Below are 18,772 nucleotides of genomic sequence, written 5' to 3'. Positions count from 1 at the left end.
TTCTATTTTTAAAATATTGTCCATCACAGTCAGCTGAGCGTGTCTTCCTGTAATGATGTAATTTTTAGAAGGTAAGAGTTAATATGAGACAGAAGCTCCCAGTTATCCGTGGCAATGTTGAAGTGCACGGCGTCCTCCTCTGAGCTTACCTTCAGCAGGATGTGAGAGCGTGGTGGGAGGAAGAAGAGCACTTTGAATTCTTCTTTATGTGACGCGTCTGATATGAGGAAGGGGAGGAAGTGCTTTTCCACCAGTGTATTTAGAGCTGCTTCCTTCAGCTGGCAGCAGAATAGGCTCATAGCACTGTCTCCGCTCTCTGAGCAGATTTCGTCCCACAAACCCTCGAACACGCTCAGTGTGCCGCCTCGTCCCCAGTTTGAGGGGACAGGCAGAGGCAGGAAAGTTTGCTGGAAAGCCACATGGATGTCAGGTAGGGTGGTGTGCCATGTATGGCCATCTGGAGAGGTGAAGATGGCGCTGGCGTGGAGGCTGGTAGGGTAAGGCTTCCTGGGCTTCAGTGTTAGCTGAACTATGGCCGACGGCCTCTCTCTGAGAAGACATGGGACGCTGATGTCGCCCAGCTCCTCGTAGTGATGGTCTGTGAGGCTGAAGTGAAGGCGGATGCTAAAGAGTTGATCGAAGTGAGAGTCATGAGAGTTGATGTGGACCAGCTGGTACTGTAAGGTGATCTCTGAAGCAAAGCTGGAGTCACTGAATTGATCTCTGTAGGCCTCCATCGATGCGCTCGCCTCCTCCGGGCCTTTCTGTACTTCATTTGAATTTATGTCTCCTGCTCGTGGCTCAGGAGGGGCCTCGATCAGCCTGAATACAGCTCTCTCTGTCTGCTGGATGGTCAGTGTGCTCGTCAGCCCCTCACCTATGAGGCAGGACAGTGACTGCTTTTTGTCCTGACGCCCTCCCTCTTCCATGCCCTGTGCCAACACCCCAGCCAGCTTCTCCCTTGACAGCGTGGTCAGGAGGGTGTAGTAGAGACGGGCGTGGTCCTGGATCTCCATGTCTGCGTAGTGGCAGACGAGGAGCTGCAGGACGTCAGCCAGAGGAGTCAGCAGCGAGTCCAGACTTGGGTGGACGAGCAGATGGCGGCAGACCCTGAGGATTTCGTTTCCCAGACGCCAATCACCACCTGTGCACAACGAGGATGACGAGGGAGTGATGATGCTGGAGAGGAAGGTGAGGGTGCTTTGCTGGATGATCTCTCCTTCCTCCGCCACTCGGGCCAGCATCTTGAGGTGCCGGCTGAGGTCGTGTGAGGTGAGCTGGGTTAGCGGTGCCTCAGTAATGACCCTCTGCAGAGCTTTGAGGAGCCCCACAGACCAGCTGGACTCAGACAGTCTGTCCTGGGTCTGGTCAGCCAGGTTGATGAAATGTGGAGCCAGCTTGGTGTGGTTGAGGTAGAGCTGACACAGCTGCTTGGTCAGGTCGTTGGAGTAACGCTCCACGTGGCAGAAATAATACAGGAAAAGGAAGGCCGCTCTGAAGAAGGTGACGACGAGCTCTCTGCCGCACCCGTTCTCCACCATGCTCAGCAGCGAGCTCAGGTGCTCGTAGAGGTAGGCCAGCCCCTGGCCTCCCTGGCCTTCCTCCCCCTCCTCCAGGTACACCAGGGATAGCATGTTGAACCGGGCGAGCAGGGTGGCGCTGTCATTAAACACGGTGGGGACCAGAGCTGAAGCGAGCTGCGGCGTGAGGAGCACGGGGAGGGTCTCGTCACCGTCGCCGCAGCTGATGGGCCGGTTCTCCGGGAAGTGCAGGATGCAGTCCATGTAGAAGAGTTTCTCAGGCGTGCTCAGGAGCAGGTGCTGGGAGAGCACCACTAGCCGTTTGAGGATGAAGGCTTCGTCTTCAGAGCTGAACAGGCTGTCTGTGAAGGCACACTTCAGCAGCAGAGTGGCATGAAGGAGGCTCACCTGACGGCATGAAAAACACCAAAACAATCAGACTGATCACATCCCAAAACTTACCAAAGGGAAAGACAATTTGTTTTATTAAAAAGAAAAACAGAAAACACATATTTGGCAGTAATCAATAACAAGTTTTTAGAATAAATCGTGTTTTGAATTGAAACGATCAGACTGAAACAGAAAAATGTCTTCTTTTAACAATAGCCCATTACTCCACACAACGGGGCCTGTGGATATTCCACGCACCTCAGTTCTGTTTTCTTAACCTTTAATTCAAGTATGTAATCTCATTACGGTGGCTGCTGTAGAACACGTTTTAGTCAAGAGAGATCAAAACCATGAAATATAAGCTGTGTCCCATAACGGCCACGACAGGCTGGCGTTATGTGGTGTTTGTGTAAAAAGCACATTTTTGTATACACTATATATTAACATATATGAATAGTAACACTTGGAAATAAATTAGGTCATAAAATGTAAATGACTTCAATTCAGAACATGAGGCTCGAGGCGAGGAGAAAGAGGGTGTCGTTTCATTATGATAGTGGTGGTTTTGTCGCTTTGTGTTGCGTTTTCTGTGTCTTTGCTGGAGGGGACCGCTTCTCTGACGATAAAACATGTAAGGCGCTTCATATAATGAGTCTGAAGGTGCAGGAATAAATTGAAATGTTCCTCCACAACATGCAAACAACTACTACTTCTCTTCTCCTCTGCCTTTGACGTCTTACGTATGTGACTGGTCTCTAGGCAAACAGGCAAAACTTGATTTATTCAAAATATGGCGTGGGATCAGGGTGGTTTCCTCATCAAATTGTTGGAAGATGTAATTACACACTAATCAATATATATTGATGAGTATAATATTCTTTTTTTCCCCCTATTAAATAACTTTAAAATTGACTGACGGTACCTTCAAAGTTGAGGACAGACACCAACATATTTTATCTTGTAGAACAAGACATGCAAATGCTGAAAGACTTAATCACACACTTTCAGCCATCTAACCAAAAACCCAGTCAGATTATAAACAAGGAACTAGAAGTGCAAAAACGCCAACTAATTTCCTGCTTTAAGGAATCACAGCACTTCATCCTTTACTGATTCCCCTCCCCCTTCAATTCATTCCATGTAACACAAACCTCACTGGTGCCCAGGAGCCGCAGCAGGTGAGTCCTGAATATAGCTGGAGGGACTCCAGGCACCATGGCAACCACCTCTGTCAGTCTATGTAATAGTGTAGCCTGACACAGAGGAGTGAGCAGGTAGGACTCATCCAGGAGGGTGGAGAGGACTGATCGCAGCTCCTTACAGTCAGGGCCGGTGTGCAGAGTTGGTACTGTACCCATGGGTCCCAGGATGAGAGAAGACAGTATGGCTGAGTCCTTGCTGCTTGCCAGGCCTGACTCCTGGTCTGCTTCCCATGCAGCTGATGTGTTCCCTCCCAGAAGGGCTTTAAGGTGCTCAGCACCAGCTCCTGTTTCCTGGGTGAGCTGATAGATGGCATTTCTTAACACCAGAGTGTAAAGCTCCGCGTAAGCCTGGTGGAGCCTCGATGTTTCCTGCTGCCAGAGTCCACCCAAGAGCTCAAGGCGCTGGGAGAGGAGGCCGGGGCAGCAGGCCTCCAGTTCCCGCAGGCACTCGCAGGCTATTGCCCGAAGAGGACGCTGGCTGCCATCCGTATGGATGTCGCTGGTGTCCTGGGCTATTTGAAGGAGCACATCCAGAAAGTCTAGAGATGCACGGGAGTGGCTCTTCACACAGGAAGTGCAGATGAGGACGGAGGTGAGAGCCAGGAGGAGGTGACAACGAAACTGGACAGACTTAGGAGGACACTGGGCGAATACTGACATGAGCTCCAGGGCTGTCTCCTCACCCACAGAGTCCGAACAACACAGCAGGGTGGGGTGCTCACACAGCGGCGATAGCAGGAGGATCTGCGAGTGGGAAACACATAGAAGATAAGAACACTGCACACAAAAACATTAGCTTGCCTGGCCTTCCGCCAGGTTACTGCCACAAATCCTTAAAAAAAACAGCAAGTCTGTAAGTACAGTCACATATATGTTACTGCTTTACATTTTCAAACTTCTCCGTATCCCATAGCTACCAAACAACACAGCTTGCTCGTTGCTGTCTTGCGAATGTAGAGAGTCAAACAAGGCTAATTTAGTGTCAGGGGCTAAGGTACACACGTTCCAGAGCGAAATAAGGGAACAGACAATGAATATGACACACTGCACTGTACATGTTTGCCAGCTGACACAATACCGACGCTTTCTGTTCACTATATTTACCTTAACGCTGTAAGTGGCTCTGTCATCGCGGAGCTCGCGGAGCAACTCCGCCAGGAAAGCCTCCGCGGTGGTCCCGGAGAGGAAGCCGGACGGTCTGCGGGAGAAAGCAGAAATCCTCTCGGCCCAGTTCGCCGCCATTGTCTCTCAAATCCAAAACTTTATCGGCTTGCAAGTTATCATTTCAGGAACTGTTACTGAAATCCGCTGCTAGCAAAGTTGTCTTTGAGAATTAAAGAAACCAGGCTTCGCAAACATACAGCATCCACTGTTGATAGTTGCCGTTTCCGTATTGTGTCACGCGCACATTTAATACTTGCAGTGCTATATTTACCGCCCCCTGTTGCTTTGGAGGATATATCCAAAGAAAAAAATTTTTAAAACCAAGGCATATCTCTAAAGAGCGAGTGGCTGTGTCCAAATTCAGGGGTAGCATGCTTCGAAGGATCCACCCTACCCCTGAATTTCCTACCCTTGAATTAGGACACAGCCACTGAATGTAGAATCCCAGTCAACTAAGCTCAGTGCCTCAGTTCCTTGAAAGTCAGAAGTGCATCAGAAGCTCAGGAAACAGCATGGTCCTCATTAAAAAATTTAACATGTCATGATTCTGTGTAATAAAGTGAGATTTCATTTTTCATATGAAAAACCCGAGCATAAAACAGCGAGGGAAACTTTTAAATTTTAGTCTCGCCACCACATTGACAACATCTTAACTACAGGGTTCTTGTTTGTATCTTTGTTTGTTTTTTGTTGTTGTATTTTTCTGAAGGAACTCATCATATAAATACTCATAAAATAATAATAATAATAATAATAATAATAATAATAATAATAATAATAATAATAATAATAATAATAATAATAATTATTATTATTATTATTATTATTATTATTATTATTATTGTTGTTGTTGTTGTTGTTATATCATTGTTATTATTATTATTATCATTATTATCATTATTATTATAGTTGTAAATTTGCTACTGTTTAATTTTCTTAATTGTCACCCGAATCAAAACAGTCACTTGGTTTAAGCGCTAGATGGCGCCAGTACATAAAGTAGTATTTTACTCACAACAGAAGAAGTGACGATAACCAATCAGATCTCCCGACTGAAAATAAATAAGGAAGGCGCCAGTTTTATCCTTGGCTACAGTTGACGTTTTCAGTTCTTTGCATTCGCTTTATTTTTCCAATTTATTTGCGACAATGGCTGAAAACACTTTTCCTGTATACACAGCGGATGCGATAGTGAACTTTTATCGAACTGAAGTTCTCACTGGTCAAGAAGCAAAACACTTTACAAAGAGCGACTTGACTCCTCATCCAAAGGTAAGGTCCGCTCGGTGTTACAGAGTCTACCTACAAAATGTTCCGCGGTTTAGAAAGAAGGTAAAGCCCGGAAAGGCAAATTACATCATGAGCTGGAAAGGCTCATTGTCATTTGATTTTAGATTTGGTATTACGGGCCAAATTAATATGTATGTTCCATTTAGGGTTGCCAACCGTCCCTTAACAAACGGAATCGTCCCGTATTTAGAAACAAAAGTACACGTCCAGTATTGAGCTAATAAGGGACACACTTTGTCCCGTAATTAGTGGTGTGCGGATCGATACTGAAATATCGATTCTTCGATACCAGCAATTTATGTTCTAGAATCAATTCTCATATTATATCGATATTTTAGTACTCTGGGTTAAATTTGTAGTTTTTCCATTAAAATGAACGCAGTGGAAAGAAACTATACAATTCGGATCGTCTAATTTGGAAGGAACTACTTCCTCTTACGCCTTTCATAGTCATATGCGGAATACGACTGTATAAATGTGTTGCAGCCCCTGGCATTCACACTCACAACAATGGCTGAGCGCAAACAGAGTCCTGTGTGGACACGTTGTTGTGGCAACACCACTGACCTCGTCAAACACCTCGGAGTAAATCATATCACAGAATATGATAAGCTTATGTTGAGGCGAACAGAAGAGGAGGACAGGGACAGGTGCTGCTAGGGCGAGACAGATGTCTCTCGCAGAGTCCTTTAGTGCTGCAGGCAGGCAATGTGCTCAAATAGCGCACAACATCAGTTTTTTTTATTTTATTTCTATATGATTATTCTGCATTATTAAGCAATAAAAACAAGTTGTCTGATGTCCTCTAATCATTATGAAGCAATATGGTTATGTTATTATTACAATTACATAATACAATTATATATTGTATTATGAAATGCAATGAAACATTAAGTTTTTGTACAGAGTATCGGTATCGGATCAGTATCGCCGATACCACCCTGAATTTTACTTGGTATCGGATCGGAAAGGAAATCAGTTGTATCGCACATCACTACCCGTAATACAGTGAGAATCAAAAGTAGTCTATAAATGTTTATGGAATTAACGCTTTGTTTGAAAACATAATTCCCAGCCCCTCTCCTGCTTTGTGACCAATGAGCTGACAGCACACTTATGACAATTCGAGTATGACAATTCAGATTACCGCTCATCTCATTGGTCGAGGAAAGGTCGCTTACGGAGAAAATACCGGAAGACAACAGATGACCACAACAAGAAGCATGGCCAACAGGGAAACAAACGCCGACACTGCGTTGCAAGTCTCGGACGACAGTACACCTAAAGCTGGGCAAACACTGTGCGATTTTATTTTATTTATTTATTTTTATTTTTTTTTTCAGTCACGTTATTCAGCTCCTGCTCAAACTACACGATTGACTCGCAGGGGTTAGAAGTTGGTAGGTCACGATGCAGGGTCTCACACTTTTTTGTACAGAGTATCGGTATCGGATCAGTATCGCCGCACACAGACACGCACACCGCCACCATCAACTTTGCTAAATTGTTAATGAAAAACATTAATCAGGCAGCTGTGATTGAGCAGCAATGTAAATCCAACTATTTTCACGGTTGTTGTGGTCGTGATAATTTTGTGAGGCCACATCGAAAAGGCTCGGATGAGCTTTCCAAAGTTCTACAAGTTGTGCCTCCATCGCTTGTGTCCAGATCACACGCTGCACAGCCATGCTGCTCCATCTTTTTCACCGACGTTTACGTGTTTGCGCGTGAGCAGTTACCCCACGTATACTAAACGATGCACGATGAAGGCCAAAATCGGGCCGATCACCAAATCGGTCGCACGACTCAAAAATCGTCTCAAAATGGGCCAAAAATCGCACAGTGTGAGCCCAGCATTAGAGCAGCAATGTTTGTTCCCTTCAGAGAAAGAAAAAAAGGCTGCAAAAGTACAGGGAGGAATGGGAAAAGGAAAACACCTGGCTGGGAAAATGCACGATAACACCTATAAAGCGCACTGCACTGTGTGCCGGTGCACTTTTTCCATAGGCATGCTTCTAGTGGTGGGCACATGAAGAACATGAGGGGCGTGAAAGCTCGGGGAACCCTTAACCAATTTTTTGTCCACCAGGCCACGGCAGAAGCAGATATGGTATGTAAACACTGGTTTGCCTTTTTAAACCCTCTGGTTAAGGTTAATATGGGCATGTGCAGTGAATATCAGCGCTATGTGGTCAGAAGTGTGATAATATAATTTATTTTGTGTAATAACCAACTGCAAGGATAGATGATTACAACAAATGGATCACTAATACATAACAGTAATACATATTTTAATAATGATGATGAGTTAAGATGCGTAATCATGGGAACAAGCGGGTTTACAAACAGGAGCAGCTGATTAGCTTTAGAAAAGCTGAAATAATACCTCAACTGAAGCCAATTGTACTAAATGTGCACTGTTACAAGAATATTTTTCTATTGTTTTCTATTAATTTATATTATTTTAAGCAGGACAGAGTGCTTTTAAAGAAAGATTTACTTATATTCTCAAAAGTTAAGCATGACAGGCTTCTGTTTAAGAAAGAGACCTGTTTTACTGTGTTAATGTTGTCATTTTGAGCTAAAAATAAATGGCTAAATGATCATTTGTTTCCCATATGGTCATATCACAAAGAATATGCATCTGCTTAAATCTGAATTTGATTTAAGCAGATGCATATTCAAGTCAAATGGTTAAAAAATAATTTCACACACAAAAAAAGAGCTACAAAATTCACCACACTGGGAAGGGTGAACTGGGTTGCCCGGCCCTGGCCACGAGGTGTCCCTTATTTATTTTTCGTGTGTGTGTGTGTGTGTGTGTGTGTGTGTGTGTGTGTGTGTGTGTGTGTGTGTGTGTGTCTTTACAGTTTCACGCAGTTAATTAATTTGTCGTGGATAAATGCAAATAAAAAGGGAGAAACACAGAGGATAATTTTGAAGAATCTCCTTGGAAAAGTCTTAAAAGGTTTTTAGTTTGATTTCACAATTGACATGCTGACGTGATGCAGAGACATGACAGTTTGTTTTTGTTTTCTTACACATCTCTTGAGAATATTATATTGTGCTTATGGTAGCATAATATACTATTTTTGAATGTAAAAGTGGAGCTGAGTTAACTGCATTATGCTGTTTTGTGTTACATAGATAAATCATTATTAGAAAATGTTAATATTGTAATGTTAAAGACGAGTTGTTCAAGTATTAAAGTTTCCTCACTAAGTTCTTGGGGGGAGGGCGATCCTGATAACTCACTGTGCATTAAAAGTCTTGTTCAGAAAAAAATACTCTTTTTCTTTGTCCATAGAAACGAAGGTGGATAGAGCTGAGGTCATTATGATGAGTGAACTGCCCACAATTTCAATGTTCAGCAAACAGGCGATCTAAATACAGTAAAATATATAACAGCCAAAAGAATACAACTGGGTTTTGAATTGTTTATTTTCTACATGAATCATCTGGAAACAGTTGCTGATTTAACAGATTTTGCAATTGATCATTTAAACTGATTCTAGTAAAGAATCGGGTGTTCATTATTGTTTTATTAGGTGTGGTCTCATATTCAAGATCATCTCCTGCTGAACATCTGAACTGATTTACAGTGGGGCAAATAAGTATTTAGTCAGCCACCGATTGTGCAAGTTCCCCCACTTAAAATGATGACAGAGGTCAGTAATTTGCACCAGAGCTACACTTCAACTGTGAGAGACAGAATGTGAAAAAAAAATCCATGAATCCACATGGTAGGATTTGTAAAGAATTTATTCGTAAATCAGGGTGGAAAATAAGTATTTGGTCACCTCAAACAAGGAAAATCTCTGGCTCTCACAGACCTGTAACGTCTTCTGTAAGACGCTTTTCTGTCCCCCACTCGTTACCTGTATGAATGGGACCTGTTTGAACTCATCATCTGTATAAAAGACACCTGTCCACAGCCTCAAACAGTCAGACTCCGCCATGGCCAAGACCAAAGAGCTTTCGAAGGACACCAAGAAAAGTATTGTAGACCTGCACCAGACTGGGAAGAGTGAATCTACAATAGGCAAGCAGCTTGGTGTGAAAAATCAACTGTGGGAGCAATCATCAGAAAATGGAAGACATACAAGACCACTGATAATCTCCCTCGATCTGGGGCTCCACGCAAGATCTCATCCCGTGGGGTCAAAATGATCATGAGAACGGTGAGCAAAGATCCCAGAACCACACGGGGGGACCTGGTGAATGACCTGCAGAGAGCTGGGACCACAGTAACAAAGGTCACCATCAGTAACACACTACAACGGCAGGGAATCAAATCCCGCAGTGCCAGACGTGTTCCGCTGCTGAAGCCAGTGCATGTCCAGGCCCGTCTGAAGTTTGCCAGAGAGCACATGGATGATACAGCAGAGGATTGGGAGAATGTCATGTGGTCAGATGAAACCAAAGTAGAACTTTTTGGTATAAACTCAACTCGTCGTGTTTGGAGGAAGAAGAATACTGAGTTGCATCCCAAGAACACCATACCTACTGTGAAGCATGGGGGTGGAAACATCATGCTATGGGGCTGTTTTTCTGCCAAGGGGACAGGACGACTGATCCGTGTTAAGGACAGAATGAATGGGGCCATGTATCGTGAGATTTTGAGCCAAAACCTCCTTCCATCAGTGAGAACTTTGAAGATGAAACGAGGCTGGGTCTTCCAACATGACAATGATCCAAAACACACCGCCCGGGCAACAAAGGAGTGGCTCCGTAAGAAGCATTTGAAAGTCCTGGAGTGGCCTAGCCAGTCTCCAGACCTCAACCCCATAGAAAATCTGTGGCGGGAGTTGAAAGTCCGTGTTGCTCGGTGACAGCCCCAAAACATCACTGCTCTCGAGAAGATCTGCATGGAGGAATGGGCCAAAATACCAGCTACTGTGTGTGCAAACCTGGTAAAGACCTATAGTAAACGTTTGACCTCTGTTATTGCCAACAAAGGTTATGTTACAAAGTATTGAGTTGTATTTTTGTTGTTGACCAAATACTTATTTTCCACCCTGATTTACGAATAAATTCTTTACAAATCCTACCATGTGGATTCATGGATTTTTCTTTCACATTCTGTCTCTCACAGTTGAAGTGTACCTCTGGTGCAAATTACTGACCTCTGTCATCATTTTAGGTGGGGGAACTTGCACAATCGGTGGCTGACTAAATACTTTTTTGCCCCACTGTAAGTGGTGCCAGCTCATTTGAGGTCTTACAGTGAAAGTCTTTTCATGTCCTCTTGTACTTGGTCCAGTGTGGTGGGTATTGGCACAAAAAATTACTATGCTTTTACTGAATTGGAAACGCCACATTTCTCGTTATTTCCACGTAACCTCTCACTTTGTAGAATACAGATTGTTGATATAACCCCATACATACGAGCTGGAGAGAAGGGAAGAAAGACAGTCTTTCTTCTGGTCTTACTCCTTACCTGATGTGCGGTTTTGGAAATGGGCTGCTTCAGCTGAAAACAGCTCACACCTTTTTGGTCACACCTTGGATACTGTTTCATTCTTATCTGCTCACATTAAACATGGCCAGGATTTGATATTGAGGTATGTGAACAACTAATTTCTGTGAGTCAAAAGCTCACTGAGAGTAGACAGCACTAATATGGTCATCTCAGTTACTCAGGCCTGTTTATGAGGGACAGCCAATCAAAAGAAGATTGGCTTAAAGTAGGGGAAGTCAAACTAGCTTGTTTCAGATAGAATATAAATTGAGGGACTTCAGCAAGGTCCAGTATAAGATAAATAAGGATTATTTTGCATTTTGAATCATTCAAAGAATTTAGAAAAAAAAAATGAGCGCAATCGACCCCTCTAACCAAATTTGTAAAACAGTAAACTATTCTGGTCACAGTCACATTTACAAAGAAGTCAAATAATGAAAATACTCTTTATTCAGAGCCCTGACCCCAGGTTATTACTTCTGCACAGAACAAACTTTGCCCTTTGTTTCTTAAACTGAAATCATGTCTCAAAGAGAGACAAGATTTCAGGGGTAGCAGGAGGACCTCTTCTTGCACTCTTGGACACTGAAGAGTGAATGTAAGCCTCAGTCTGTTTGTCTTTTAGTACCCTGAGATTCAGGTGGAAACATAGTGTCGAATATGATAAAGGATGAGAAAAAGATCATTAACAGAGCACTTTCCTCTCTTACAGCCAGAAGCAGTTCAGACCTTATACATGAGAGTGCTGCATCTCCTGTATCGTTTCAGGCCTGAGTGTCACTCCATGGTGAGTGTTAAATATCAAATTCTGCTTCTGCTCTAAAATGCTCAGACAGTGAATGTTCCTTGTCTTAGTTGGCTTGATCATGATGATGTCTTTTCTGCAGATCTGTGACCTTTTTGCAAGCTTGTATTTTAGTTCACAGTGAACGAACGTGTTCAAATATGACACACAGCATCCAAGCCTTTATGTCTGCAGTGCCTGTAGTTGAATTGATATGTGTGATCTGTCTTCATAGCAGTGAAAATGCTATGAAGACAGAAACATTATAGAACCTTTTGAGTGTATGAATGTCAATTTCTGATGTGAGAGCAAATGCAACATGTTCAGTTTGCAGCTGATGTTTCTTTTGTCTGTGGTCTGGATTTGTAATTTGTTTTCCACAGGTTCCGCTTCTGGAGAACATTCAGTATCCAGCCTATCACGAAGGGGCAACTGCTATCATGAGTGTCTACACACGCATGTGAGTTTACCCATTTTCTGTCTGGGATATCAGGCTGCTTGGTTATAGCAGAAATTCCAATCACGATGACTGTGATGAGTGACAGTAACCTTGATTATTCAACACAGTTATTGAGACTGATGACACAGTGTGATCCTGTAGGCCACAGGTGTCGAACTCCAGGCCTTGAGGGCTGGTATCCTGCAGGTTTTAGATGTGTCCTTGATCCAACACAGCTGATTTAAATGACCTCCTCAACATGTCTTGAAGTTCTCCAGAAGCCTGGTAATGAACTAATCATTTCATTCAGGTGTGTTGACCCACGGTGATATCTAAAACCTGCAGGACACCGGCCCTCGAGGCCTGGAGTTCGACACCCCTGCTGTAGGCAGTTAGGCCCTGGCTAGGCTATGCTATATCACAGGGCTGCCCAATCCCAGTCCTCGAGAGCTACTATCCTGCAGCTTTTAGATGCATCCCTACTCCAACACAGCTGAATCAAATGGTTTGATTACCTCTTCAGCATGCCATCATGTTTGGCAAAGGCCTGATAACAAGCCATTCATTTGATTCAGGTGTGTGGGAACAAGGATGCATCTAAAAGCTGCAGGCTCTCGAGGACCGGGATTGGGCACCCCTGCTATATCATATGACTTCCTCCTATTACATTATTATCAGTTCACTGGGGCCAAATATCAATATTTCTATTACAAGTCCAACTCAGTAGAAGGTGGGAAGCTGTATAAAATGTAGATAAAAACAGAAGGAATGAATCTGCAACTCTCATAAACCCATATTTTGTTCACATGGAACTTTTTTGGGAACTTAAATGATGCAAAACTATAATTGAATAATAATAAATGCACACCAACACTATAGTGAAGTAAAATGGAGAAATAAATGATTGTGCTGCACCCTGAAATAAAGCAGAGAGGTTCAAACTGTAGATATTTTTGCATGTATGAGGGAACAAAGTGTAGCGTACACTGCTGGTTTTGTCTAATCTTAGTTTACAACTGTGAAATGTTTTTTGTGTGTTTATCGTTTCTTTCTAGGCGGCAGTTTCTGCCTATGTGTTTGGTGTATGATTTTTCACTCAATGATCTGCTGGCTCCAAGTAAGTCTCACTGATTTCATTCAATAGTTTGTGGTTTGTATCTTGCATAAAATACCCCTCATACATTTAAATGTCTTTTTGTTTTTTATTTTTTTATCAGCAGTCTAGATCTCCCAAATATTCAAATTTAGAGATTGTGTTTAATGTACAATTTTCTTTGATGATAATCTTGGCCTGATTTCTCCAGAAAAACAGAGGACTCTAACCATTCTGAGCGCCATCATGAACTTTCTCCACTTCAGAAAGCAGAGGATGGAGGTCGTCTTGGAGAAGCAGACTAAATTTGTATGTTTTCTTGGGGAACATAGAGAATTGTGTGGAATGGGGAGTAAAATAAAGGATGAACATTTTGTTCTCATAAATGACTCCGATGTGCATAACTGTACCCGTTTACTAAGACTTTAGACGACATGTTGCAAATCACTTTTAATCATGAGAGTAGAATATGGAGTAGAATAAGGTTCAGTACGTTGGATTATTATTTTATATACCATTCCAATGTGTTTGTTAGCCTCGCAGTAATACTGTTGCTCTGTGTGTTTTCAGCGGGCAGACATGGACAGACTGCAGGCTTATACTAAAGGCATCAGGGAGGCAGAGAAGAAGATTGAGATGCTGACGTAAGTGGAGGAACGATTCTGTGACTTTTGTCGGTGTTGTTTGGTGTATGGCTGGAAAAACATGCCATCCCTGAAACAATCCAGGCCACAACCATTTAATAACATTTTTATGCTCATTAGTGGAGACAGCTGCTAATTTTTCCAGAAAGAAGAGCTAATCCAAGGCTGTCTGCTCAATCAGAACTCTTTCCTTTTGCTCAGGCTCAAAATGAGAAACTACAGACTGAATTTTTGTTTGTCTCACTCACAAGAAAAGATAACTCTGATCCCCGTGTGCCACTATAGGCAGATATTTAAGGTAAGGGGATCCCTTACATTTCAACACAAGGTGATCCCTGTGTTAAAATGGGTCCCTGTCCAACAGGAATCTCCCACACAGTTTATGTGGCTGAGCTTCTACATGGAAAAGTAATGACATATGTAGTGATGGTAAATTTGATTCTTTTTACTGAATCGAGTTTTAATGAGTCATTTGATTCACTGAGTCAGTCGACCAGAGAGTGCAAAAAAATGTACATTTTCGCTCAAACTTAATTTGTTTCTCTTTTCATGTAAATCCTACTGCTAAGATGAATGATTCTAAAAGAAAACAACTAAACAGCAAAAAAGAGCAGAAACATTTTAAAACTAAGCAATTTCCTATCAAAATTGCTTAATAAACATTTATTTTATTTTATATTTTATTACTATTTTCCTTAAATGTGTTAAATATATATTTTCTCATCTAAATGTCCACTGAGCTGTGAGCCAGGGGGCAGTAATGTGCCTTAACATTGGTTGCCAACCAAGAAGAAGAAGAAGCTGTGAGCCAGGAGGGAGGGGGTGAGTGAGTGAGTGAGTGATTCATTGGCTGTATCCCAATTCAGGGTCTGCAGCCTTAAAGGCCGCATTTTAAGGCCGATTACGTCACAGCGACGCAACGAAGGCTGTCCCAATTCGAAGGTTGCTCAAAATGCGGCCCTCAAATGCGTCCTTCATTTCCCTGAATTTTAAGGATGTGGCGGTGTAGACCTCATGGCCCAACATATCCCAGAATGCATTATGCACAATGCGTTGGGTGTGGATAATTTTGCCGAAAAAAAACGGCGGATGAGGGGTGCCCGAAGAGTAAACTTTAAGTACTGACTATTATGGCACTTATTTATGTGCAAATGTTTAATAACGAAGAACATTAAAACATTACTGTTGGCCACATGTTGGCAAAGTTATGTGACATTAGTGACGTTTGTACTAATTTGGTTTTAAAGCCTTTACTTTAAAATATACGCCGTTCAATAGCTGACCTTTATCTTAGAAACAAACAAACAAATGAACAAAACATTTTCTCCTTCATTCCTGTCAAACAAAGCTATGACACGTTTCCAGCTGTTAGTATCATGGTTGCTAGGCAACCTTGGCAGCGCAACGGAGGCTAGACCTTCCCATTTCACAAGCCTCGCACTTCCGGCCTTAGCGGTCTTTGAGTACGCGGCCCTTGTGGACCGTTAAGGCTGTGTACTTTAAGGCTGCAGACCCTGAATTGGGATACAACCATTCAGTCTATGATTCAGCACAGGAAGGGAGGGGGTGAGCGAGTCCTGAGTGATACGCTTACGATTCAGCACAGGAAGGGAGGGGGTGAGGAGCTCAAATGTGCTGTTAGCATGTTAGCAGAGCGATGCTACTGTGAACCGAGGAGCTATTTTCTTGATGTGAGCTTCTACTCAGGGTTTTTTCTTCCAGTTCAGAGCAGAAATTTTTTTGTTACGATACTGGATGTTGTGTTTTTCTCCACAATTTTAATTATAGGCTAGACACATTGCTGCTAACAGCAACAGGGATGAGTCAGTGAGTCAGTTGGGCTTGTGAATCATGATTCATGAGTCAGTAAAGTGATTCTCGAGTATTATTGAACGAATCGTTCATGATTCGCGCATCACTAGACATATGTTATTTCCCGATCTCACTGTCTGGGAATGCACAATGTATGACCTTTTTTTTTTTTTTTTTTTTTTTTTTTTTAAATTATTTAAAGCAACAGAATGATTGACTAATAATCTATCAATTGTCTCTTATGAGTAAATGAACAGTTATGCAGGCTAAGCACTGCACTTTGTCTTGTCCTTACTCAGGACCATCCCACCAGAGCAACAAGCTGAGGCTGATGAGCTGGCAGCTGCTCTCTCTGAGCTACAGGCCACCACCATGCATGAATACCAGGAAGTGGTAGGGGGTGATGAAGCATGCTCAGTGTAGTAAAAGGTATTGTGTGTGCCATCAGTAAATAAAAAAACAAAACACTTTTATTTTCAGAATGCCAAAAACGACAGCATCACAGAGTGGAAAGCTACGATAGCAGAGAAGACCCAGAAACTGGTAAGCTGCCCGAGCACTTTACACTGTTGTCTGTGTGCACTCGGAGTTTTGACTGGCAAATATAAGTGCGAGTTTTTGTGCATCAGGCCCAGGTGAAGCTAGATGTCAGCAACCTGAAGGAAGACATCAGCAAACTGAAGTCTCAGATCGTGGAGTCTCCAGAGGAGCTAAAGAGCCAGATGGAGAAGATGAGGGAGAATGTGAAGAACATGAAGAACTCCATTGTGAGTGGAAAACGTCTTTGACTCCAAAAGCTGCTGCGTTGAGTTGATGTGTTTGTGATCCACGTGTATGATGGCTGTTTTCAGGAAGAAACAGACGAGCGTGTGGTGGAGCTCCAGAACATGGTGCAGGGTGTGACTCACACCGAGGCTGAGATCCAGCAGATGTGCAGCCTTCTGCAGGACCTGGAGAGCAGCATGAGCAACACCAAGCAGCGGCTGGAAGAGGTACAATGTCAGAGCAGCTGCTCTCTTCTTTATCTATACACACATAGACCGGATGTACAGAGTGGGACACCTGGAAGAAAATTATGTAATGTCTGTTTGATATTTTCTTTTCTATTCCTGAAGCTTTTGCTCACTGCCTATGAGCTTTTTTTTTTTTTATACACTGCACTGTTGCAGTATATTCTATTTAATTTAATATCAGACATATTTATTATCAGCATGGAGACGGTAAGTAGTTGTGTATACACACTTAAACGTTTGGGGATTGAGATTTGAAGAACTTGTCGGCCCAGCTGTGACTGACGGGAAGTTCTCTTCTTGTCAGAAGTTCATTAAAAGAAAGCAGCACAAAAACAATCAGCCTGTTAATCCAGTAACAAGCTGCCGAGCTGCAATGCTTGAGTAAATTGTTTTTGCTTTAAACAAATTGAAAGTCAAAGTAATATGAAGACACTTTGCTTACTTTGGTACTTACCCAAGTGCCCTGTAGTTGTGCATTTTCTGACAATGAGCACAGAAGCGCCATCCATCTGCTGTTTGTGAGGGATAAAACAGAGGAACTAATACAGCTTTTTTCAAAAGAGAGGATGAACGATTGAGCTGCACCGAGGCCCAAAATCATATTTGTACTTGCTTTTGACTCTTTTCAATCTTCTCTGACCTGAGCTGATGTGACACAGCCAAAGGGCTATATATACCACTATATAGTCCTTATATACCACTATATTATTATATTATAGGAGATAAAGTCATTTAGCTTTTAAAAAAATAAAATAAAATTCTTGTGTTTATAGTTCAAACTCAACAGTGCAGTTGATCATTGATTTGTGTATCCATGTGGTTTGTGTGAATGAGTAGCACCAGGAGTTGATGGCTCAGTATGAGAAGAAGCAGAAGGAGCTGAAGAACCTGTGCATGGAGGAAGGCCAGCTGAAGCGAGCTTTGGGCATGAAGCAGGATAAGGAGTGCAAACAGAACATCCGCAGGCAGAAGAAGAGAGAGATGAAGGAGCAGCACGTTCAGGAAGTGTTGGGGTATTAACTTTAGTGGAGTTAATAAACTGCAAGATTCCTGATGCGGTAGATTCACAAGAGCGTTGTATTTCCGAAAGACTTAAATGTGATAAACTGACATATTAAAAACCAAACTTAACTTTTCTGCAGGCAGTGTGACCAAATCCACCAGAAGCGTGAGGACATGGCTGACAAAATCCAAGAGATCTCCGCTGAGACGCAGAAGCTGAAGACCAGCATTAAGAGCCTGAGAGACGTGTGCAGCAAAGAGACAGAGAAGGCTCAGGTACAGGTAGCTCCCGTCTGCTCGCTGTTCATTCATAGTTTGAGAGTAACACGATCCCCTTCTGTGTCCAGGCCCTCTATGACACACTGTCCACATCCATGGATGAGCTCCACAAGAGGATTGAGATGCACACCATGGACCTGAAACTCAGTCTAACCAAGATGTCTGCAAACTTCTAATCTCTCTCTTTTTTTCCCTTTTTTTTTTTTTTTTTTTTTTTTTGAAAACCTGTATTTACTAATCTGTCGGGTGTTTTTGTTTTTTTACTCTTGACTTTGTCTTTCTGAGTGTTTAAATTCTATAAATAAAGTTTGTACATTAATGAACTTGAATTTTGACACATAAATAAAACCAGTCCAGGAAGACGACTGATGTCAAACATCGACCGACTAGTACAATACAACCTCACACAGCTGGACTGGCCATCAGCCCACCGGTGATTTTTCGTTTTTATGGGGCAATGTTGTTTGTAACGGTATGAACAATGAAAGGTGGTGGACTGGACAACTGGTTAATCAACTCTGGGCTGGACCAATTACAGCCGAGGTCAGATGCACCCTCCCCCTTGCTTGGGCAATGGTCCTGAAAGCAATTTCATCACGGTACTGAGATGAAAAGGAATGAGATTTCTCCCATACTTAGCCTAGAATGCGTCTTTACGCTGGACAGCTGCCTCTTCTCC

General features: G+C 42.7%; 2 protein-coding genes across 2 annotated transcripts; one reads left to right on the top strand and one right to left on the bottom strand.

The window, feature by feature from the left end:
* Nucleotides 1-29: 29 nt before the first annotated feature.
* On the bottom strand, nt 30-4,722 carry ap5b1 (adaptor related protein complex 5 subunit beta 1; the record flags this gene model as incomplete). Its single annotated transcript, XM_080890768.1, has 3 exons — nt 4,217-4,722; nt 3,062-3,856; nt 30-1,928 (listed from the first exon to the last, which is right to left on the bottom strand). Exons 1-3 carry the CDS (start codon nt 4,352-4,354, stop codon nt 30-32), a joined length of 2,832 nt encoding a protein of 943 aa, XP_080746894.1. The 5' UTR covers nt 4,355-4,722.
* Nucleotides 4,723-5,320: 598 nt separating this feature from the next.
* On the top strand, nt 5,321-18,469 carry nuf2 (UF2 component of NDC80 kinetochore complex). Its single transcript, XM_080892548.1, has 13 exons — nt 5,321-5,548; nt 11,740-11,814; nt 12,195-12,271; nt 13,306-13,367; nt 13,555-13,652; nt 13,914-13,987; nt 16,099-16,192; nt 16,280-16,342; nt 16,429-16,566; nt 16,651-16,791; nt 17,650-17,825; nt 17,955-18,090; nt 18,162-18,469. Exons 1-13 carry the CDS (start codon nt 5,426-5,428, stop codon nt 18,267-18,269), a joined length of 1,365 nt encoding a protein of 454 aa, XP_080748674.1. The 5' UTR covers nt 5,321-5,425; the 3' UTR covers nt 18,270-18,469.
* The last annotated feature ends 303 nt before the right edge of the window (nt 18,470-18,772 follow it).

This window comes from Rhamphochromis sp. 'chilingali' (assembly GCF_963969265.1).
Source record: "Rhamphochromis sp. 'chilingali' genome assembly, chromosome: 9".
Taxonomy (NCBI): domain Eukaryota; kingdom Metazoa; phylum Chordata; class Actinopteri; order Cichliformes; family Cichlidae; genus Rhamphochromis; species Rhamphochromis sp. 'chilingali'.
Note: the sequence above shows the minus strand (reverse complement) of the source record. Positions and strands in the feature narration are given on the sequence as shown.

What these genes read in the sequence shown, in the direction of transcription:
- nuf2 (XM_080892548.1), top strand. Translation starts at nt 5,426, where the DNA reads ATGGCTGAAAACACTTTTCCTGTATACACAGCGGATGCGATAGTGAAC. An exon ending in ATGAGTGTCTACACACGCAT is followed by an intron (nt 12,272 to 13,305) that starts GTGAGTTTACCC and finishes GTTTCTTTCTAG; the next exon opens with GCGGCAGTTTCTGCCTATGT. An exon ending in CACGTTCAGGAAGTGTTGGG is followed by an intron (nt 17,826 to 17,954) that starts GTATTAACTTTA and finishes ACTTTTCTGCAG; the next exon opens with GCAGTGTGACCAAATCCACC.